The sequence below is a fragment of the Ylistrum balloti genome, unplaced genomic scaffold, assembly GCF_031769215.1.
Source record: "Ylistrum balloti isolate Yb309-2 unplaced genomic scaffold, AGI_CSIRO_Ybal_v1 Utg369922, whole genome shotgun sequence".
Classification (NCBI taxonomy): Eukaryota; Metazoa; Mollusca; class Bivalvia; order Pectinida; family Pectinidae; genus Ylistrum; species Ylistrum balloti.
The window spans coordinates 215,770-237,754 of NW_026782039.1; the positions used below are offsets into that span (position 1 = coordinate 215,770).

Here is a 21,985-nt window from a genome sequence, read left to right on the forward strand (position 1 = left end):
TCCGTAACATTGCAGGACTTGCATCACAAACGTAATCGATGAAGGATGATCTTATGAAATAGCCTGTGGCAGTAACTCAGGACTGTTGTATCGATTTAAATGGTATCCTTTATACATACATGACGTCACCATTTAAACGTCAGTTAGTCAGTAGTACCGGGTTATTACGTCAGAAGTACCTGATTATGACGTCAGCAATGACTGTGTATTATTTCAGCATTAATGTATTTCGATACCATAGGACAACACGTCGTTGTAATGTCATTTTCGTGCAGGAACACAATAAGTCTTCTGAAATATTTCTACCGTTTTCGATTACATTCTGTTTATGCAAATTGATTGAAATTGATGATTGTGATATTTCCACTAACTAGAAATTAACTAGAAGTTATCAATAATCTCACATACTGCAGGTAATCTGTTTTATGTCTGTTCATTTATTTGCTGCCGGTAAGGAAATCATGGAGTTTAAGCATTTGTCATCTGATTTTGTTTCAGACGGAATATTTCTAATTAATTTTGAAAACAATCGATATCACCAAGAGTGTTTCCAAACAGATCAGAAATTGTTTGGATTATAAATGTTTCAACATGTGATAAATGTGATCAGAGAATATTATCGATATGACTGAATTACTGATAACAGAGTATCGTGTAAATGGCAGCTTAATGCGACGATGATGGGTTTCTATTGCTGGTAACGATAGTCATTCTAATGACCAATTATACAGGTACGATTATTATCTCGTCGTAAACTTTCGCGCCGTTCTCTTTAACAAACCCTTCTTTTCCCTGTACGTGGTAAATGTCAGAACTGCTTCAGACAAATCCGGCTAATCAATGTTAGTAAAGAAAGCCGAAAATGTCTTTGACATTTGACATAGATCCGTAAAATTGTCGGAAATGAGCCTGCCTCCGTAAATGGACACTATTAGATGCTATTATTCTCTACTTACACACTAAAACGTCGGTCTTGATCTTGTCTATAAATAAGATCGGGGGAAACTCTGATTGGTCACGTGTTGTCATATGTAAGTATAAATGGAATCTACCGCACTGTAAACAGGATGATGACACGATACATTCAGGAAATGTCTATGGTTATGTTTCCATACTCAACCAATATATTGGGTAAACTAGGTTATACTTAAAAGCATTAACACGCGTGTTGATCATATCGAATCATATATATAGAGATTACGCTCAAATTGGTTGTTTTTCAAAAGTGTTAGTGGAATATATACTATTTATAACAACCACGCGTTAGTAGGACATGCTTTTGCATGCTTCTACCACAAAAGAAGAGATATTCCCAAGTTGAATTGACTTGTTCTGCACTCAAGTGTATTTTGTTGACCATATCAGTTAAGGTGTAATGATATGACCTCCAATTAAATTCTGCTCATTAACGTACAGAACTGACAACTGGAGGACTTGTCATTTCATCGAATATTGATTTAAATTCCTAAATCCTTCTCATTCAACTCACTTGTATTGAATTGTAAATTATTATTTTCTTTACTTTTCATACGGAGTTATCAGATATGTACATTTTTACATCTTTGTTGAGAAATATCAGATAAAATCGGCTTGTTTCGATGGAGATTGGAACCCACATAAACGCATACAGTTTATACATCAACAACTCCTATAAATTTGATATCAGATTGTTGTGATCGATTGTGCTTAAGGTTTCTTTTAAACAAACCTTTGTCTAACAAGGATTGTTGGCCAGTATGATCTTATGGCCAATATCTCTTACATATTCTAACATATTGCTTCTTTGTAAACAGCTGCGGGTTAACTCGGCGCAATAATTGGTTTTATAGTAAATTATATCTTCTTTAAAAGACTTCTAAGCTTAGAATATTGCTCTCGGAAAAAAACTAAAGGCCAAAATCTATTTCAAGTTTTGGATGGGTCTGTTTTGTCTTTCATTTCCAACCACTGTGATTTTTAATCAAGGAATGAGTTTGTCTTTGTAGAGGAGATAGATAATTTCCCAACCAAAGGCTTCAAGGTAATCGTGTAAATCACGTACACAAACATTTGTTTGTGCAAAGCAATCTTGACTGACATGCAATGACTATTTTAAAGCTATCATATTCTTTTTTGATGTTAAAAAGCTTGTAGGTAATTGTTTAAATCCTACAGAACGCCTGACGTTGTGATGGAACAGGGTATTCCTACAGAACGCCGTCAGCGTTCCTTTTGTTCTAGGTATTCTCTATTATTCCTATCTCATTTACCGCTGATAGATTCATTGATATTGGTAATGAATTTAAAGTGCAAAAGACACACAGATACATAGCATAATTTAATTCAAATTCAGAGTAAGACACAATGGGGCCAAATAATGAATAAAACTGCATCATACAGCTGTTTCCTTCTAGGACTCGTCAGTGATGGTAAGCGACTATAGTGTAGAAACATACAGGACAACCAAATAAAATTTCAAATGTTCAGAATAAATGTCAAAATAGATATTGTTTTTATCCTATAATTCATTTTTACTGTTTTACGTTTTTGATAGTTCCATGGATACTGTTTAAAAAGCCAACTGCTACAGTAATGTAGATGTGTTTTATATACTGTAGTCCAAATATAGTAAAATATTCGAATTGATGAAATGTTTAAAATTAGATGTTACTTGCTGGGTCGTTCTATATTTGTAGTTTTAGAAGGTTATTTCGATCTACACGATACAAAAACCATGTTATTGACAGACATCAAATCATCGAAGTATTACAAAGTAGAAAGTTGAAAGGCCTTGATAATGTCTTTATTACTTGTTCTACTAGATCCATTTATTTATTTAGACTGCCTCGGATGAAAAAACAAAACAAACAGACAGGAGAGGGACACGCCATGACAAAGGTCTGTCGGAACGCTTTTCACGATCCAAATCTCCAACTTATTACTTGGAATCTAGAAATCTTATCGTTTTGTCGATTGACTTACATCGGTCCTAGTGTTGTAAAAGCCACGAGACGTGTTCTATCATTACATTGCCGCACCAATACATGCCGTATCTTACCAGACAAGGTTAATGGTGTTCTGGAGTTTGATTAAGGCTTATTAATCTGTCTGTGTGTCAATAGAAAACGGGTTTGTTATCAACACATGATCGAATATATGTTTACAGCTTTAAGATTTGTTATCTTTTAATTTACCTTTCCTCTATATTTTGCCAGTTATCCAAACAAGGAAATCATTGACAGACAAGAGCTTCATGCTCATTAAACGGTCGGTCGACTGAAGTAGAATATTCTGGACGGTGTTTAGACGACAACACCAATGTATCGAACACGCGTGGTTTGCATCCCTTCATCACAGTATTCTGTTCCCGAAGTGATAAACACAGAAAACGATAAAATATCTCTATATTTCACCCGAACAGAATATTTTGTTCTAAATCACCTTTTCAGTATTTCAAGCGTCACGCTACATTTTGTATGATTTTGAATCTGATAGACGTTTGTAACACTAAGTAATTCATCATTAGTGAAATTGACACAGCAACCGGAAACATGTGCTGAATGGTTAATGTAAGACTTTTCACGGATGACACATACATCCGGATTGTGACGAGACAGCGGTAATTTGATAAGAATCTGAGATCAGCCAACAATGACATCGATGAACGGTCACCAGTCGTTTCCAATGCAACACGATGGATGGAGATAGTGGTGGTCACGTTGGAGATTCACTACAGATTCAGTAAGATATGCGCCTCAATGTCATTTTCATTAGATTTCATATATAGACATTGATATATTTGAATGTTATCTTGGATCGTAAATGCTGAAATGGTCGAGATAAAGTTCGATGGTACAAGGAGGCCTTGATGAGATAGGATAAGCTGTTGTGATTGTTGGATAATGACAGACTTGGTTGTGGAGAGTAAGTGGTGGCCATAACAGAGTATAATGTATTATCCTCAGACAAATCCTATTAAACGACAGACGAGAAAAAATGTTGCAAATTGTACAATAAATTCCATGAAATTGTTCAAATATGCACAATTATCGAAAACTAAAGGGAAACATGAACGATGCGGTAGACATTGGTGGACCAACCTAAGACAGGAGGGGACTAACAAGGCTGAGTTCTAGGTATCAACAATAATAATACAATTCTTTAAATGATATATACCACCAGATAAAAGCAAAAATGTAGATAAACTGGGATGTTGGTAGATATGTAAGTGGCTTGAAAGGAAGAGATGGTGTAAAAAGTTGCCACATGGTGTGTGTATCTGACATAGACTCGATATTAACATGTTTTCTAGACCAAACCCATACCGCAGAATGTCTACGGTGTTTATATTTGTGTTTGACACGAATGTAATTATCCATTTATTAGTCTCACTAACATACGTATGTATTATCGGCATTATACTTTACATTGACCTCAATTCTAGATTCCATTTAAATGTCACATACCGGTGAAAAGGTGACCGTTATAAGTTGATCTGTTGGAATACTTTAACTTTGGCTTGACTAATCGAGAATCCAGTATGCACTGGGTTTATGTCTATTGGACGATAAAGTAATGTTTAACGTGATGATAATTAAGTGTAAATATGTACACTCCTGTCGATGAGGTATCAATCTTGTTTTTAGTCATTATATAATGATTATATGTGTGTTCGCAAACGGTCTTTGATTTATCTTCAGTTAAAATCAAACTTATTACAAAGAGTGTATTCTCATTTGATAGAGTGTTAAAACTCTACTACGGTATGGTGATGTTTAGTCAGTGGTGTTTCAACTTTCGGCAGTAATGTATCAACCGTCTGTCTATGGAACATAAGGCGTTAAGGAAATAACGGTTGTGAGACGATTATAGCAAACAGTTTGTAAATCACACGAGTGAAACAACTTAATCCAGTATGTACACATTTCTACTCTTCAAATCATTTCAACTACTGTATATATAAATACTTTTGTATATTTATCTTATTTACCTTATGTTTTGTGTTGGTGTGGCCAATCACCCGTGTCAGTGCGGATTTTATAAACGATTTTCTTAAAAGAACTCGGCATACAGGAATTTTATCACGGCCAATGTCATTGATAGGGTAATTAATATTCCCATGATTGTGAATATAGTGATATTGTTATGACGGTTTTGGTAGACTGAACTACATTATAATTTTTGTTGATAGTAATTGAATTTCCCTTGTTATTTTATACACTATATGGCTAGTTATTGTAACAATGGTACTTGTCAATATACCCTTCTGGATCTTGATTTTCCTTTTTTCGGTCTTTCACTTCCATCTAATTTATTTGAAAGAATGTTCACACACAGCAATGTGTATAAAACATGGCAAAAGTGATCTGCTGATGTTCTCTATGGACATGTGTAATAGGCTAGTCGTTAAAAGTTGGTGAATATTGGCGAAGAACTTGTACAGTTATAACGTAGCGAATACTAGTGTGTGAGAGCGGCCGAAGTGCGGAATATAATGCAGTGATATCTCACGGCAACGAAAGAAATATGTTGTCAAGATGAATTAATTAATCGACTTCCTGTTTAACAGGAAATTCGCGATACATCATCTGCATTGCTTTTTTTGCTTTGCAGCTTCAACGACAATCCGTCTGAATGGATTACACTTGTGTATTGTAGGGCAGAAGCTCGAAATTTAATTTATACCCCCAGCGCGGTCGATAACAATCGCAAATATAAAGTTCATTGAAATTTTCGCTAGCTTGGGAATTAATTATTTCGTCTATAAACTGAAACAAATCTGAACTGTTCCGCTTTTTCTCTCTCCACGAATCGATTTTTGTTATTGTGCTAGGTAGATGGATATGTTTGTGTCTTTTAAAGCTATAGTGTCGGGGTAGGCGTGCAGAGGACCTCTCATGATTGATACCTGTAGGATAGGGGTCGGGAAATATCCGTGTTTTATCTAACGGGAGGTACTTCATTGTATAACATATTACATAGACTGTACCTCTGGTAGACCTTGCTAGTATTTTGTCAAGCATTCTCCATACTAGCCTAGCTCTTTTTAAGCATTCCAAACATCTTATCGAAGCAATATAGCAGGAATACTTGCAGCTATGAACTATTTTGTGTTTGAATATTTTTTTTTCTAAAATCCATATTATGACAATAAGGATATTTGTGCAAAACATGGATTTATATAAGATACATTTATGACTCATAACAAGTCACAAAGACTTTGCAAAGTCATTCAATTTCATTTTCAGATATATTGATGACGTCTTGTCTTTAGATAACAAGAAAAGTTTACATGCCAGTCTATATACCCACCTGAATTTGAAATCAATGTCAAGACAGATTCTTCTACATCATCCGCTCTCGTCGATCTTTCCTTTTTACGAAACTAATTAAGCTGAGTGATAAGCCTTATTGTTATCTTTCAATTTCTGGGCAGCAACATTCCTACATACTCAATCTACAGTGTTCACGTGGTACTGTTGATTCGATATCCAAAGGCCTGTTCTCATTTTCATGATTTTCATGGAAGTTGTCGTCAACTGACACACAAAGCCATAACACAAGGTTTCAGAAGATGTTGGGTAATGTAAAAGATATCTGGAAGTTCTACGGTCGTCATTAGAGATCTCACTAAGAAATAATCTGTTTCAGGAGTTTCCGCGTAAATTATTCTTTTCTCTAGCTTTAACGAACTTGAGTTTGTATTATAATTATGTTGACGTGTTATTATTTTCTTGTTGTCTTTAAGTGATTGTGTTGATGTTGAATTTCAGTTTATGTTGTATAACTGACATGTTGATATCATAAATCATGTTGACGTCATGAATAATTAATGTCTTGATGACGTCACATTGTTATCTCGGTAGTGAATACAAAGCACAGTCCGCGTCAAAAGTTTTGGAGGGAAATTGATTTGAGTGTTAGTTTATTGTTTTCTTTAGATAAATCCGAGTTATATTATCAATAAAATCTCACACAAGTGCCATTGTGACGTAGAATTTTGTTAAACTAATTTCGCCTTCCTCTGTGTAGTGAACTCAATTGATCATGCTTATTGTATTATGTTTAGATGTCTATTGACAACTAACATGCTTGTCCTCTCTGATCTATTTCGTCGATTGTACGTTGCAGAGTTTACTACGAATACCATTATAATCAGCCCCCTCAAATATGGCGGTTTGTAATAGATGTTAAACAGAGCATAGGCACATTGTATACCTTTTTCTACCTTAGTGTACATAGGATCATAGTAGAGACGAAAAACGTCGGTCGGTTCCTCATCAACTCGACAGTGAAGTCATCGATATGTCACACTATATTTCACTAGCTGTGTTTTCTTTACTTATTTGATATTGTCTCTGTCAATTGGATGTTTCTGTAGTGCCGTTGTTTACTATGTATACTGTTTTATCATTACTTTTACTTCCCAGGTTTCAACCACATGATTCGTAGTGTATGTGTTAGAAGGTGGTTGCAATGAAATAATTTTAGTCACGTGATTGAAACGCTCGAGGTTTTATTGATGTGTGATTGTGTGGATATATGTTAAAGTAGATCGATCATATATCCTAGTGTTGAGCCAAATTTATACTAAGATCTTAAAACATCGGAAACACTTCTATACTTTCAATATACATGTCCCTTGTGGTATACGTGACATTTTTACTGTCGAATACACAGCTGGTACCGGCACACTCGTGCATGCTGTAACGATATTTGATACTGGAGCTCTTCACATCAAGATCAGATGGATACAGGATGACACGTAAACCCTACTCCATGACAACGGACAATTATATCTGTCTTCAGCCTAATTTACAAGCACATTACTTTTTGATGTGGTCCGTCATTATACCGATACAGCTGTACTACCGACCAATGTGTTTGATATACTCCAATAGATATTTTACTGTCATTGTAGCGTAGTATCATTGATAAAAATGTCAGAACCAAAGGAATTACCTTCACATGTCTCTGATTTTTTTAATTGTATAATTAAAATTAAAAAAGCGCCAGTACGAGGATGTTTTAAATAAAACAATGGGTTAGCAATCATTGTGGCAAGCACTTCTTCACTCCAAACACCAGCTTTTAAGATTAGGTTTTCATTTTCATTGAAATCTTTCGTTACTGGTATTGTAAATTGTCATGTAGTCTTGACTAGATCAGTTTAACATTAATGTGTATACTTTTGTAAATTGATTTCACGTCACCTCTCTTAAATGAACATTTTTGTTTAAGACGTTTATCCTCCTGGAACACATGTGAGATTCACAGCCTGCCACTACACGTTGATATTTTCATGCCAGAATTGAAGATTGGAGACAATTAAAAAAAAACCGACCGGAAATTATGCCGAAAAGCCCCATTTTTATCCACGAACCTACATTATACCAAATAACCACCGATTAATAACTCAATAAAGTGATAATTTCTGTTTATTTTTATCCGTTTTTTCATTGTCACTCGTATGTTTTACACTGTTTGTCAGCACTTACTCTATGTATTGCCTGGTCAACGATAGGCGGCGTAGGTCTACATCCTTAAACCGAGGAAGCCGAGTATCTAAAAATGCATTGGTTTATAAGTCGTGAGCTCTTGTTTATCAGACATAGATGTATATTGCCATCGTTATGTTCCCCTATAGAATACAAAATTAACGGAACCTATTTGTTTAAGACGTATTTAATCGATATAGCAGGAATCTTCATGCATATTAAATAATCCATCAATTGATAAGTATTTTATTGAGGCCTTGAGAAGGATAATGAATATTCTCTGAAATTATTTCATGAAAGAAATATATTGTTATTGTATTGATGTAAATAATTGATGAATAATGAATGCGATATTACAATAAATTGAGTCAACTAATCAATAAGTATTTTATACAAAACTAGTTTCAGAATATATTTCTGTTGTGACGTTGTGATGTAGTTGAATGATGCCTGTGCATATTTTCCTATACATGTTTTCGAAAATCTTCAAATTTATTGGAACGTGGGATAGTTCACCTCTCCATGAAGTTCCAACACGTTTAGTCCCTTGCACCAATACGAGTCCAAGAAGGTCAAAACAGCTGTATGATGTTGTTTAGTTTGTGGCCCTACTGTAATAAACGCTGCTATTCACTTTTGTACATTCTTTTCAAATTTTGGGCTCTTAGCATCACTGAAGGCAAGAGAAAGACGAAACAACTAAATGAATTATTTGGCTCTACTGTATCAGATTCTAAATTTATACTGAAATATTGTATTTGTTAATGAGTCTTTTGTTCACCATTCGGTTAAATTAATGTGAAACGATGGTTTTTCGTTAGCTACTGTGTGTATCGTTGTTTTCTTCCTAGGAATAGCTAAGGAAGGAATTTGTTACTATTCTAGCGTTTTATAAATATTTAAATGTCAATTATGAATCTATTGATCATTAACGCTACACGTACCTAAGTTTTGTCGTAAATCAAAAGACCTAAAGTGGGAATACTTAATGATAAGGTCATCCCCTATCTAACCGTACCGCTACAAATTACGGGAGTTACTAGGAAATTCTGCCACAGATATTTAGGGAAAATCGATCATCATTGTAACTGCCAGTAAACCGAATTCAACCCTGATATGTGCAACTTTTATAGTAGTTATAGAACAAAAATAAACTGAAACCGTGAGACAACCTGATTATCTCATACATCAACACCGTTAATTATGATATATTTTTCACATCCTTAGCGCATGCGCTCTTTATTGGGTTTACAATACAACTCTTTACATCTTCAACAGCAGATAAGGTTCTACCTCAGATCACTTCAACTGTTTACACAATGTAGTTATGATGATCTAATCGCGCACCATCGTTACACATTGTAGAATATAACAGTACAAAAAAATCGATTCCTGTACCTGATATCACTGTATAAACAGACTTAAAGGGTACACCGGATACTGACAACGTTGTTCGGAATTTCGATTCCCTGCAAAGGCTGGTGTGATATAACTCTATTTATCTACAGATCGTTATTGAAGTCACTTGATGCCATCTGGTAAACTTTATTAGAAAAACAACATGGAAATATCAACATGTGAACACAATCATAAAAATGAATTAGAATATTTAAATTAAATATATAAGGTTAAAAGTAATGCCAGAAACTAAACTAAGTCCCTATTTATTGTACCGTATTATAATACATTTCACTTAGGCACAGTTACGCAGAAGTTGTAAGGGACGTAGTCCCAGCGGGAATATATCTATAAACATGGCCGTACAAACACACACGAGTGAATTTAGTTAGAATAAAATACAGTAGAAACAATCAATGAATTAGATTCGTCCTTCTAGGACTCATCACTGATAGCACCTGGGAAAATCCAATGATCGACTGTTATGACCAAATTTAGATGGGGAGTGCCCTAGCCAAGTTATTCAATAGATTTCGTGTTTTCTTATGTCTGATTATTCAAAAAGAATGTCCAGTGCAGGTTTATATTAAACGTAGTTTTAACTTTGTTAACATCACATGAACGTGTACCATTTGAACAGGAATTTCCTGGTGATGTTGTTGATGAAATAGGAGACGTTTACTCTTCCAGCACACATGGTCTCATTGATAAATTTAGTGATTGGCTTTAAACTTCGAACTTTTCGATGGAACATCGAAAAGTTCGAAGTTTAAAGCCGATGATGTGGCTGTATTCATTATTTGGCTCTGCTTTATCTCGATCTGAAAAAAAACCCATTTCTGTTTAATGCCTTATTGGTATAGTGTAGTGGGTTTAAAAACATTCCGTTTATATTACGCATACCTTACACAAATTATGATATTTGATATTGCATTGATTAACTGATCTACAACACTTACTCAGACGTCGTCATAGAAACAACAGGAAGATAAGAACATTTCAACAGAGTGTCAATTTAATCTCAAAATGGCAGACACAAGGCAAGAATATCCCTATCTAAAAATGGATAATTCATAACAGGACCATTACGTTGTCGTACAGCATAGTGGAAGGTTGTTTTCATTTCGTTGTAGGTTTGAGTTAAACGGTTAAAATAAAAAGGTAGAACACCACACGTTCATCAAAAGAATAAAATGGCCTGTTATTGACACATTACTATAACCTTATATCTATAAAAGCTGGTTTTGTGATTTGTCTCCTCCTGGCCACTTACTGTTATTAACGCTTTATCTAGCTTAAAACTAACGAATACCTTCTAAAATAAGACAGAATACATGTGTATTAAAATGTCTAAACGGATAAAGATTTTTTTCTTTGATCTAAAGTGCTGATACGTGAAACTCTTACTGAAAGCTATTGATTCTGTAGTCGTGCATACCTGTACCATCAGCAGATACCGTACAATGTACAACCACTTCAGTCGTTATTAAGGAAGAATGATGAGCCAAGTCACGAGTATTGTATACAATATGTGGGTACTTGAATCAAATGTTATATGTTCATGTGAAAGGTTGACCTTTTATTTAACGCAGTGTAGACATTCTACCAAAAAGGATTCAATTTTTGCGGAAGAAAATCTTCAACTTGTAGATAAAAAGATATATCGAACCGAGTAAAATGCAATGTACTGTTTAGCGGTATATTTATTTGACTCGTACCCATTTTTCAATTTTTTAACGTATTTTGGGTAGACTGCACTCTTCTCAAACATCTAGCTATTTCATGGTTTCTTAGTAATATAGTGCCAGTTATCTCCCCTACCATGTTGGCTACATTCCAAGCACTCCATTATATGCAGAAAGAAACCATTTTACACTTAACAATCCCATCAATTATCATCAGCTTTACATGCCTGATCTCAATTATTACAGTAGTTTACATTATATGAGATATTTTCCATTGAATTTTCAAATTAAATGTTTGGATATGGAAAGTTTTGCTTCACCTCTGCACTACCTCAATACGGCCATCAACACCTACCCAGATGTGCTGTTAACTTGAGACTGACTTAAAAGTTAAGTGATTTCTGTTGATTGTAATTTATCGCGAGTTACTCATTTCGAATGAGAGACTGATTGATGTCCTCGCCTGTGTTGGTGTCCTATGTGTATCAGACAGTATTTACCTCAGTGAGTCACAGAGTAAAACGTCCCCTCGTGATAATGGAATGCGTGTTAAGGCAACAAGGTCCGTTAAAACACGATATTTTCTGAAACATTGTAATTGTATGAAGGAATTCTACTTTTTGTTTGAAGCGATTTAATAATTTCTTGCCCTTCTGCAAGTGTGTCTGTTTTTTTCTCTTTTTTAATCAAATCTCGCGTTTGAATGAGGATTTCATATTGATATTTTCTACTTGTTCTAGTAGGGTGTTATGACATATTTGTTATTATACGTTCACCGTGTGGTTTAACTATCCTTGTGAGATAATGAGGGTAATTGTTTCTTTGTGTTGGTGAAGGTCATTTTTTTATCTATTGGTGAGCTGTCATGTGACCCTGGCGTTTTGACACGTCTTTTTTCGATTTGTCTTGCATTAAAACTGGTTTTCACTTTGTTTTCGCTTTTATATACTCATTTATATATTCATTTGATTAAAAACTAATTTCAGATGAAGTAATTAGAATACTGTTCGACGACCTTGATATGTGGAATATTTTCTCGTTAAGAGTTAATGAAAAAGTATAATGAAAAAGCCCATAGTTTGTTAGGCGTGAAACTTTCCCTTTAAGAAAAAGTGAACTGTACAGCATTACTAAGTGCTACACCTTAAAACTGTGCAGTATATGTGTAAACGGATGTACGATATCTTAAACATTGGACATGGCGACCAGGTAAACATTTTACTATATCATGGTGGTATTTTTGGTTATAGAGTTTCTGAAATCTGCTTGTCTCATTGAGCTTCATTAGACTGACGTTGACAGAGAGCAAGCAGCTTGATACAAATGAGTGATGACATTTTCTGTTTTCTGTCCAGTTATGTCGCCAACGCTTATAACATTCCTAGTACTCACAGTTGTTGTTAAGCTCTGTTGTCATATATATGCGCTCTACAAAATCTGTATAATGTAATGTAAAACCAAGGTGTGTGGGGAGGGTGCGTAAAACCAAGGTGTGTGGGGAGGGGGCGTAAAACCAAGGTGTGTGGGGAGGGGGCGTAAAACCAAGGTGTGTGGGGAGGGGGCGTAAAACCAAGGTGTGTGGGGAGGGGGCGTAAAACCAAGGTGTGTGGGGAGGGGGCGTAAAACCAAGGTGTGTAGAAAGGGGGCGGAAAACCAAGGTGTGTGGGGAGGGGGCGTAGCTTAAAAATTCTAGTAAAACACTCAATACAAAATACCACTGAACTAGTATTAGTACACTACAGTGCCAACGGGTACAATCACACAATACCACCAAATCGCACGTAACGAGGTAAATCACAGAGGTAACAGGACATACTACACCACAGTGTCAACACTTCATCAAAATATACTACAGCGTCAAATATAAAATATATCAAAATATTCATTCTGGGATTTAATCTAAAGTGTGCCCATACTTTTGTAGCTTTCGGGAACCTCACAAGCGTTTCCCTTAGATGTTTTAAGTTTAAACGTTTTTGTATATTAATTAATTTCAAACCTACAGACATGGAGTCTATATCTTTGAACACATTCTAGTTAATGTGACATAGACGGGTTGTTACTGTTGGTTTCGTCAGATCAGTAGATATCGTCTATACATAACACGTGCATCGCGTGATTCTTTGATGAACCCTTGCAGCGCTTGTAAGCGTTTAATTGTGGTGTCTTTATACAGGCATGTTTACAGTTTGATACAGACACAGACCTACAGGTCTGACAGCATACAGCACACAGGATTGTACTATCTTATGTCAGCTTAACTCTGTCACATAACATGGGATGATTATATGGGTTTTCAAATTATTTACAATGTAACTACATTCACCAGTCTATCATTGAAATTATTAACGTACAATGCAACTTCCTGCATCAATTTATCATCGAAATTATTTACGTACAATGTAACTACCTGCACTAATTCATCACTGAAATTATTTGTGTACAATGTAACTACCTGCATCAATTATTGAAAATATTTATGTACAATGTAACTACATTCATCAGTACATCATTGAAATTCAAACCGTCTGTGAAACAAAAGTAACCATGACAATTCAATTTGATATTTGACCTTGTGTTATGACTTTAAACGTTGAGTTTCCTTTTTACGTTAGTTTTACTTTCATTAGTGACGTGCGTTTGTTTTAAGTATTGGACGATAAAATACATTCAATGTTGCGATTAAATCTGATGATGTCTGGATGTCTGAACTGATACCTTGATGTTGTGTGGAGTTGAAATAAAGCATAGTAAAGCACTTTTGTAAGAGGTTATAACTTTAAGTGGACCACTTTGACGTAAACAATTAGACTACATCTCATCACAAAAAGTATAATAATTTTTTATTGTTGTGTGTTTCAGACAAATCAACCCCACAGAATCCAACGAATTGCTCAATGGCAACGACATCAAGGTAAGTTAATGGTTCTAATAAATCTTTCATGGTGAGATATCTTTATACTCTAGCAACTCTCCTTTTGTCTTCACACACAAAGATTTAATGGTAAACATGTAAAGTATCCCCTTGTCTTTAGAATCAACATGCGCAGAATTTATCAGAACCATGTACATCGTAATAGAAGAGACTTCCAAACAGTATTACATAAATATTCACCTTGCCTAATTATCCCTGTTCTAGTATCCTCGTTTACTGTCCAAAGTTCGTCAAATACTCTGTTACAAGGATAGATGGACAACGACGTAACAAGCAAAATATTTAGGTATGTTACATAATGATAGTAAATACATTTAGGTACATTACACAGTGATAGTAAATACATTTAGGTACATTACACAGTGATAGTAAATACATTTGGGTACATTACACAGTGATAGTAAATACATTTAGGTACATTACACAGTGATAGTAAATATATTTGGGTACATTACACAGTGATAGTAAATACATTTGGGTACATTACACAGTGATAGTAAATACATTTAGGTATATTACACAGTGATATTAAATACATTTAGGTACATTACACAGTGATAGTAAATACATTTGGGTACATTACACAGTGATAGTAAATTCAATTAGGTATATTACATAATGATAGTAGATACATTTAGGTATATTACATAATGATAGTAAATACATTTAGGTATATTACACAGTGATATTAAATACATTTAGGTACATTACACAGTGATAGTAAATTCATTTAGGTACATTACACAGTGATAGTAAATTCAATTAGGTACATTACACAGTGATAGTAAATTCATTTAGGTATATTACATAATGATAGTAGATACATTTAGGTACATTACACAGTGATAGTAAATACATTTAGGTACATTACACAGTGATAGTAAATTCAATTAGGTACATTACACAGTGATAGTAAATTCATTTAGGTATATTACATAATGATAGTAGATACATTTAGGTACATTACACAGTGATAGTAAATAAATTTAAGTATATTACACAGTGATATTAAATACACAATAATGGTTATTTACATTTATAAAAAGACATCGCCATCTTTTTTTCAAATTCTATTACATAAATTAAGATTTTATGAGCATTTTTAAAGTTATGTTAATTATATGTAAATATAACTGGGTTAGATATGATGACTTCTTATTGCTATTACTCCTAACTCTGTATAATGATTATTTTAAAAGATCTGAGGTCATATTGGTTGAACCTAAACAGATATTCGCTACTCTTGCCTGATGGATCCTGTTTCAGTAACACTATAAGCATAACGTTTTTAATCTTAATTAGTAAGCACTTCTGTACCACAATACTGAGATAGTATTTGTGCAGTGAGAACACTACTCTGCAGTAGGCCTAGTGATTCATTAACACCAATTTTATGAAGATTGTTCTTAACTGCGCCGGAAGGGATCAATAACACGCCCCCTGTCGTCCAACTCGATTACCGGAAGAAATCAATACACCGCCCCCTGTCGTCCGACTCGATTAGCACATCGCCTTCTTGCATTACTGCTACCTGAAAATTGAGAAAGCGTGCGCGAGGATTAGCGAGTGTTAATAACACATGTCAGGCGATTTCCTTAACGTTACTGGAATTTAAACGTCATTTTAATCAGTTCATTTGCGATAAAACCTCCATTTTCTCTCAGATCACTATTTTTCGGAGCTATATATTGTTTTAATTGTATATCACTTTGTATGTCCCGTACTGATGATGGTATTCAGTAAATTGTGTGTAAATATACCTCCATTGTATATTGATCCTTCGAGAGGCTATGAATTTTCGATTACTGCATATTTTCTGCCATGCATAAACAAGCATCCTTAGCGCTTTAAAGTGTTACAACGAGTATATAATCGATCACTTCTTTTGTAATGATGCTTTCGTTAATTTTTGCCGTCGTTGTATTGAATTTGAGTTTATGTTTAGTTTTGTCCGTCATCTTTTGTTATTATTTTTTTGATAATGATTTATGTATATATTGCTGATCAGAAGCGTTGTTTGTATGTAGAGTGATATGTAAGTAAATCCAATGAGGTAAAACAGTATGAAAGTAAGGAAAAATCAATCCGAGTTGTGGAGTTTATTTTCCACTTAGCTTGTAAAGCATGAATGGCGTCGATGAAGAATCCAAGTCGTGCTTTAAGAGTGCTATAAGTTCCATGGATATTCCATATGAATGAGTAACCCAGTGTATACATTCCCTTCCTTTCCAGTCCAACATTGATTCTATTATACTCTCCAAAACATATCCATTCATATTCTGGGAAAGAAATTTTACAGGGCTGTACATTTTTCTCCGATTTCCATTCTACCTATATAATACCAGACTCAGAGATGTACGTTATTTTATAGATCTGTATATGCTGTAAATTCGTATGCCATCATCTGCGTTCATCGCCATTCTTAAACAGTCAATAAGATCACGGCTATCTACAGCCAGCCCATTTATTATCGCCGACTTCACCTGCCCTATATATTTACCGATGACATGTATAATACATTTCTTCCAATTATATATAAGGATATGAAATCTGTTCTCGTTTGTGACGCACCCATGGTATAGTCTGTAATGAAAAGAGAAGCCAGCGGAAGCTTTGATGATTTAATGCTATCTGCACGGTGCTGATCAATCAGTGCTGACAGCTGTGATGGAGAGTTGATACCCTTCTGGGAAAATGAGGGCAACATCCAACATTGTTTAAGCTCGACTTCACGACAAAATAGTAATTGTTAATCAAATCAAGAATTTAATTTTGATTTAATACATTGTGTCGGTGGCGGGTACAACAATGGCGTAGAATGTTGGCACCATTTGTGCAGAACTGCAGATAATGGCAAGCCATGCAACACATACGTCGTTTTTCTCCTTAAAACAAGTTTCCTATATTGTTCACACAACCTTTATTGATATGTCAGAATGCCATTTAGGCGAAAAGTGAACAAGGTACGTATCTTGTAAAACTAGTGGAAAACGCTGTATTTCATTTGATGAAAGAACAATTATCCAAAGCGTTCATAGCATAATTTGTAAAAACTTACGGGTAACGTGACATTGCATCTTTATCCTTAACTTTCCGGTTAAGAATTGCTACATGTGTTACCCTGAGATTTCCGTGAGTTCTTATCAGTTTTACAGTGAGTGTTACTATGTATCTTTGTGGCCGTACTATACTAGGACTGCTACTGTATTTGTCTATAGTCTTGGATTGCTTTGAGTGTTACTATGTATCTCTATGGCCGTACTATACAAGGAGTGTTACACTGTATTTGTCTATAGTCTTGGATTGCTGTGAGTGTTACCATGTATCTGTGGCCGTACTATACTCGGAGTGTTACACTGTATTTGTCTATAGTCTTGGATTGCTGTGAGTGTTACTATGTATCTTTGTGGCCGTACTATACTAGGACTGTTACTGTATTTGTCTTGGATTGCTGTGAGTGTTACTATGTATCTCTGTGGCCGTACTAAACTAGGAGTGTTACACTGTATTTGTCTTGGATTGCTGTGAGTGTTACTATGTATCTTTGTGGCCGTACTATACTAGGAGTGTTACACTGTATTTGTCTATAGTCTTGGATTGCTGTGAGTGTTACTATGTATATCTATGGCCGTACTATAATACTAGGAGTGTTACACTGTATTTGTCTTGGATTGCTTTGAGTGTTACTATGTATCTCTATGGCCGTACTCTACTAGGAGTGTTACACTGTATTTGTCTATAGTCTTGAATTGCTGTGAGTGTTACTATGTATATGTGGCCATACTATACTAGGAGTGTTACTGTATTTGTCTATAGTCTTGCTGTGAGTGTTATTATGTATCTCTATGGCTCCTGACGATATTGATTGCTATTGACAACACACTGGTCGCCTCATTAACACCATCATTGTATAATATGGCTGCTGGAAATGTTACGCTGACATGCCAGAAAAAAACCAATGTAATCACGTTTAATGATGCGATGTCGAATGCAGATAAAAAATAAAAGAAATAAATTTTTTTGTAAAAAGTTTATAATCAAATGTGTGACGTGATTCCCTAACTAATATGGTTGTCTTTCTGGCTTTTTCTATTTCGTATTTGCATTATTCACTTCAGAAAATGAATATTTTAAGGTGTTTTTACAGTATACAAAACTTTTATATATACATAAATCTTATGTAAGCCTAATGTATTAAATATGTTGTATAAATCACTGTAGTCTATACTAAATCAGGTCGTCAGTGCCATTGTTAAAGCATTGTTATCGTAGTATAAAATCGATATTGATGTCTTACCGAAAACAAAGGTAGCTAATTATGTAATAAATAGCAACTATTATTGAAGTGTATTACCATCAAATTGTTACGGCTGGAAAATAAGCCTACAGGAATCTTTCCCATCTTACCAGACGAGGGCCTATATTCCTCCTCTTCGAATCCACTTAAATTGGCGCCATTTTGCTAAAACGTCAAATCCTCTTACAACTGTCAATCATTGTCTCGGGAACGCTTGATTTCGCCCTGGTTTCCACGATACTTTCAGGAAAAATTAATTCGAAAGAAATGTAGATTTGCTGTAGGCTAGAATGTGTCAGATGTTGTCTAGATGGTATTGGCAAACACAAAATGGAGTCTACCGCCTTCTCAATCCAGACTGATGTCGACAATGACCTCCTAGACACCTGTGCGCAGGTAATTATGAAAATGTTAATTTGTGTACAAATGTTATTCACCTCCTTAATATCAACGTTTGACGATGACTCCAACATGTATGTATAATAGTATGTTACCAAATTTTCTAAATAACATTAACATTTGTAAGCTTCATCACATTAGGTCAATGCGTATGATCTTACACCTCACATGATAATATGGATTTAGAATCGGTGATGTGTGTTTGACATTCGACCTAGATTTTATTAAACCACAAAAACGTTATGATTTCGAGTATATTGATAGCTTAAAGTTCATGTCTTGTTATGCTTTCTTATTTTTTGTTTTTTAAAATTGATTTTGCCATATGATTATAGAACCGGAAGTACATCCTTGCAATTGTTGGTTTCGTATGAAAATGGCTCTGTATTCTAACGTGATGTTAAGTCTTTTACGCACGATAGAGTTGCATAGATAATTCATACAGGAGTGCCTTCTAATATAAGGACTATGATACTTTCACGATATTCCTTTGAAATTGTATAACGGGGCACTATTATTCAACGATTTTTTTTTTGTTTCTTTATGAAATTAATTTGTAGCATATGAAATATCTAAATGTAGAACATAATTTGACTTTTCTGAATGTATAACAACTAGGAAAACAGAAAGACGTGTACACTTTTTATATTACCACTCACAATATCTGGTGATCTAAAGGCTCGGTTTAATGGTGATCTACAGGCTCAGAGTTATAGTGATATCAAGGCTCGGAGTTATAGTGATCTAGAGGTTCGGAGTTATAGTGATCTAGAGGCTCAGAGTTATAGTGATCTACAGGCTCGGAGATATAGTGATCTTGAGGCTCAGAGTTATAGTGATCAAGAGGCTCGGAGTTATAGTGATATAAAGGCTCGGAGTTATAGTGATCTAGAGGGGCTCGGAGTTATAGTGATCTACAGGCTCGGAGATATAGTGATCTTGAGGCTCAGAGTTATAGTGATCTAGAGGCTCATAGCTATAGTGATCTACAGGCTCAGAGTTATAGTGATATAAAGGCTCGGAGTTATAGTGATCTACAGGCTCAGAGTTATAGTGATCTTGAGGCTCAGAGTTATAGTGATCTAGAGGCTCAGAGCTATAGTAATCTACAGGCTCGGAGTTATAGTGATATAGAGGCTCGGAGTTATGTTGATCTGGAGGCTCAGAGTTATAGTGATCTACAGGCTCGGAGTTATAGTGATCTAGAGGCTCGGGGTTATGTTGATCTGGAGGCTCAGAGTTATAGTAATCTACAGGCTCGGAGTTATAGTGATATAGAGGCTCGGGGTTATGTTGATCTGGAGGCTCAGAGTTATAGTAATCTAAAGGCTCGGAGTTATAGTGATCTAGAGGCTCGGGGTTATGTTGATCTGGAGGCTCAGAGTTATAGTAATCTAAAGGCTCAGAGTTATAGTAATCTAAAGGCTCGGAGTTATAGTGATCTAGAGGCTCGGAGTTATAGTGATCTAGAGGTTCGGGGTTATAGTAATCTACAGGCTCGGATTTATAGTAATCTAGGGGCTCGGGGTTATGTTGATCTGGAGGCTCAGAGTTATAGTGACTTACAAGCTCTGAGCTATCAATCACATGCACCGTGACATCCTTTAGGAATTTATGAATTGATGTAACGCATTCCGGGTATAGTGCACGTCCCTATTTGGTTTTGACATTTTTGCCCAAATTTTCGATTTTCTTTAGTCATCGTTTAGATACACATTTTAAAATCCTTATCACCACTGATGAGTCCTTCAAGGATAAATCAGCTGCATGATGCATTTTAAATCTTTGTATTGAAAAGTTCTGTTCACGCGTGTATCTCTTTTACAACATACTATATAATAACTGCAGACACTTACCTTACCTGACACCTCGTCGTAATATCCTTTTGTAAATGTGTCCGTAGTGTTTTCGTTTCTTTATGTTGGCTGTCGTCGATTTCAATTTCGATTTTTAATTTCGTGATTACTTATATAACGTGATTAAGGAAAACACGTGTTCTTGTCCATGGTGTTATATCAGAAAACCCTGTCATTTGAGACAAATTATTTACCGTCCTTGTGTTTAGAACTGTCGTTGGAGATAATCTTGGTTTAATTCCTGTCGTTGTGTTTAGAACTGCCATTGGAGATGGTCTTGGTTTAATTACTGTCGTTGTGTTTAGAACTTTCGTTGGAGAGAATCTTGGTTTATTTACTATCGTTGTGTTTAGAACTGTCGTTGGAGATAATCTTGGTTTAATTACTGTCGATGTATTTAGAACTGTCGTTGGAGAGAATCTTGGTTTATTTACTATCGTTGTGTTTAGAACTGTCGTTGGAGATAATCTTGGTTTAATTCCTGTCGTTGTGTTTAGAACTGCCATTGGAGATGGTCTTGGTTTAATTACCGTAGTTGCGTTCAGACGTGAACATTTAGTAAGTAGTTCCATATTGTTCTAGTCACACACCTTTATGTTACCCAAGTTGTCTCCCTTGTACAGATATCTCACTCAGTGTATTACTTCTTGTGTTCTTGTGTTTCCTCGTTTTACCGATTTTGAGTTACACATTATTAGTCTTTTGATCGTTTCCTGATTTTGTATTTTCGTGATACGGTATTGTTACAATCTTTTAGTTGTTGAAAAATGAAAAAAAAAAAAAAAAAAAAAAAACTTTCTTTTCTTTTTGTGTCCTATTTTTACTGTATATTTCTACCAAGACAGCCATCATCTCAATACTCCATAACCCGAATTGTATTACTGTGTTAAGGACGGCGACGAAGTGTGATAATTAAGACTGCTAAACTGATCCAGGCT

General features: G+C 35.1%; 1 protein-coding gene across 2 annotated transcripts in view; it reads left to right on the forward strand.

Moving 5' to 3' along the window:
- LOC132546939 (endothelin-converting enzyme 1-like) overlaps window positions 1-21,985 on the forward strand; it is a 63,165-nt gene that overhangs the window by 19,261 nt on the left and 21,919 nt on the right. For both annotated transcript variants that reach the window (XM_060210668.1, XM_060210666.1), the window contains exon 2: window positions 14,423-14,474. In XM_060210668.1, the coding sequence (XP_060066651.1) occupies window positions 14,423-14,474 (52 nt within the window). The remainder of the gene's footprint in view (window positions 1-14,422; window positions 14,475-21,985) is intronic.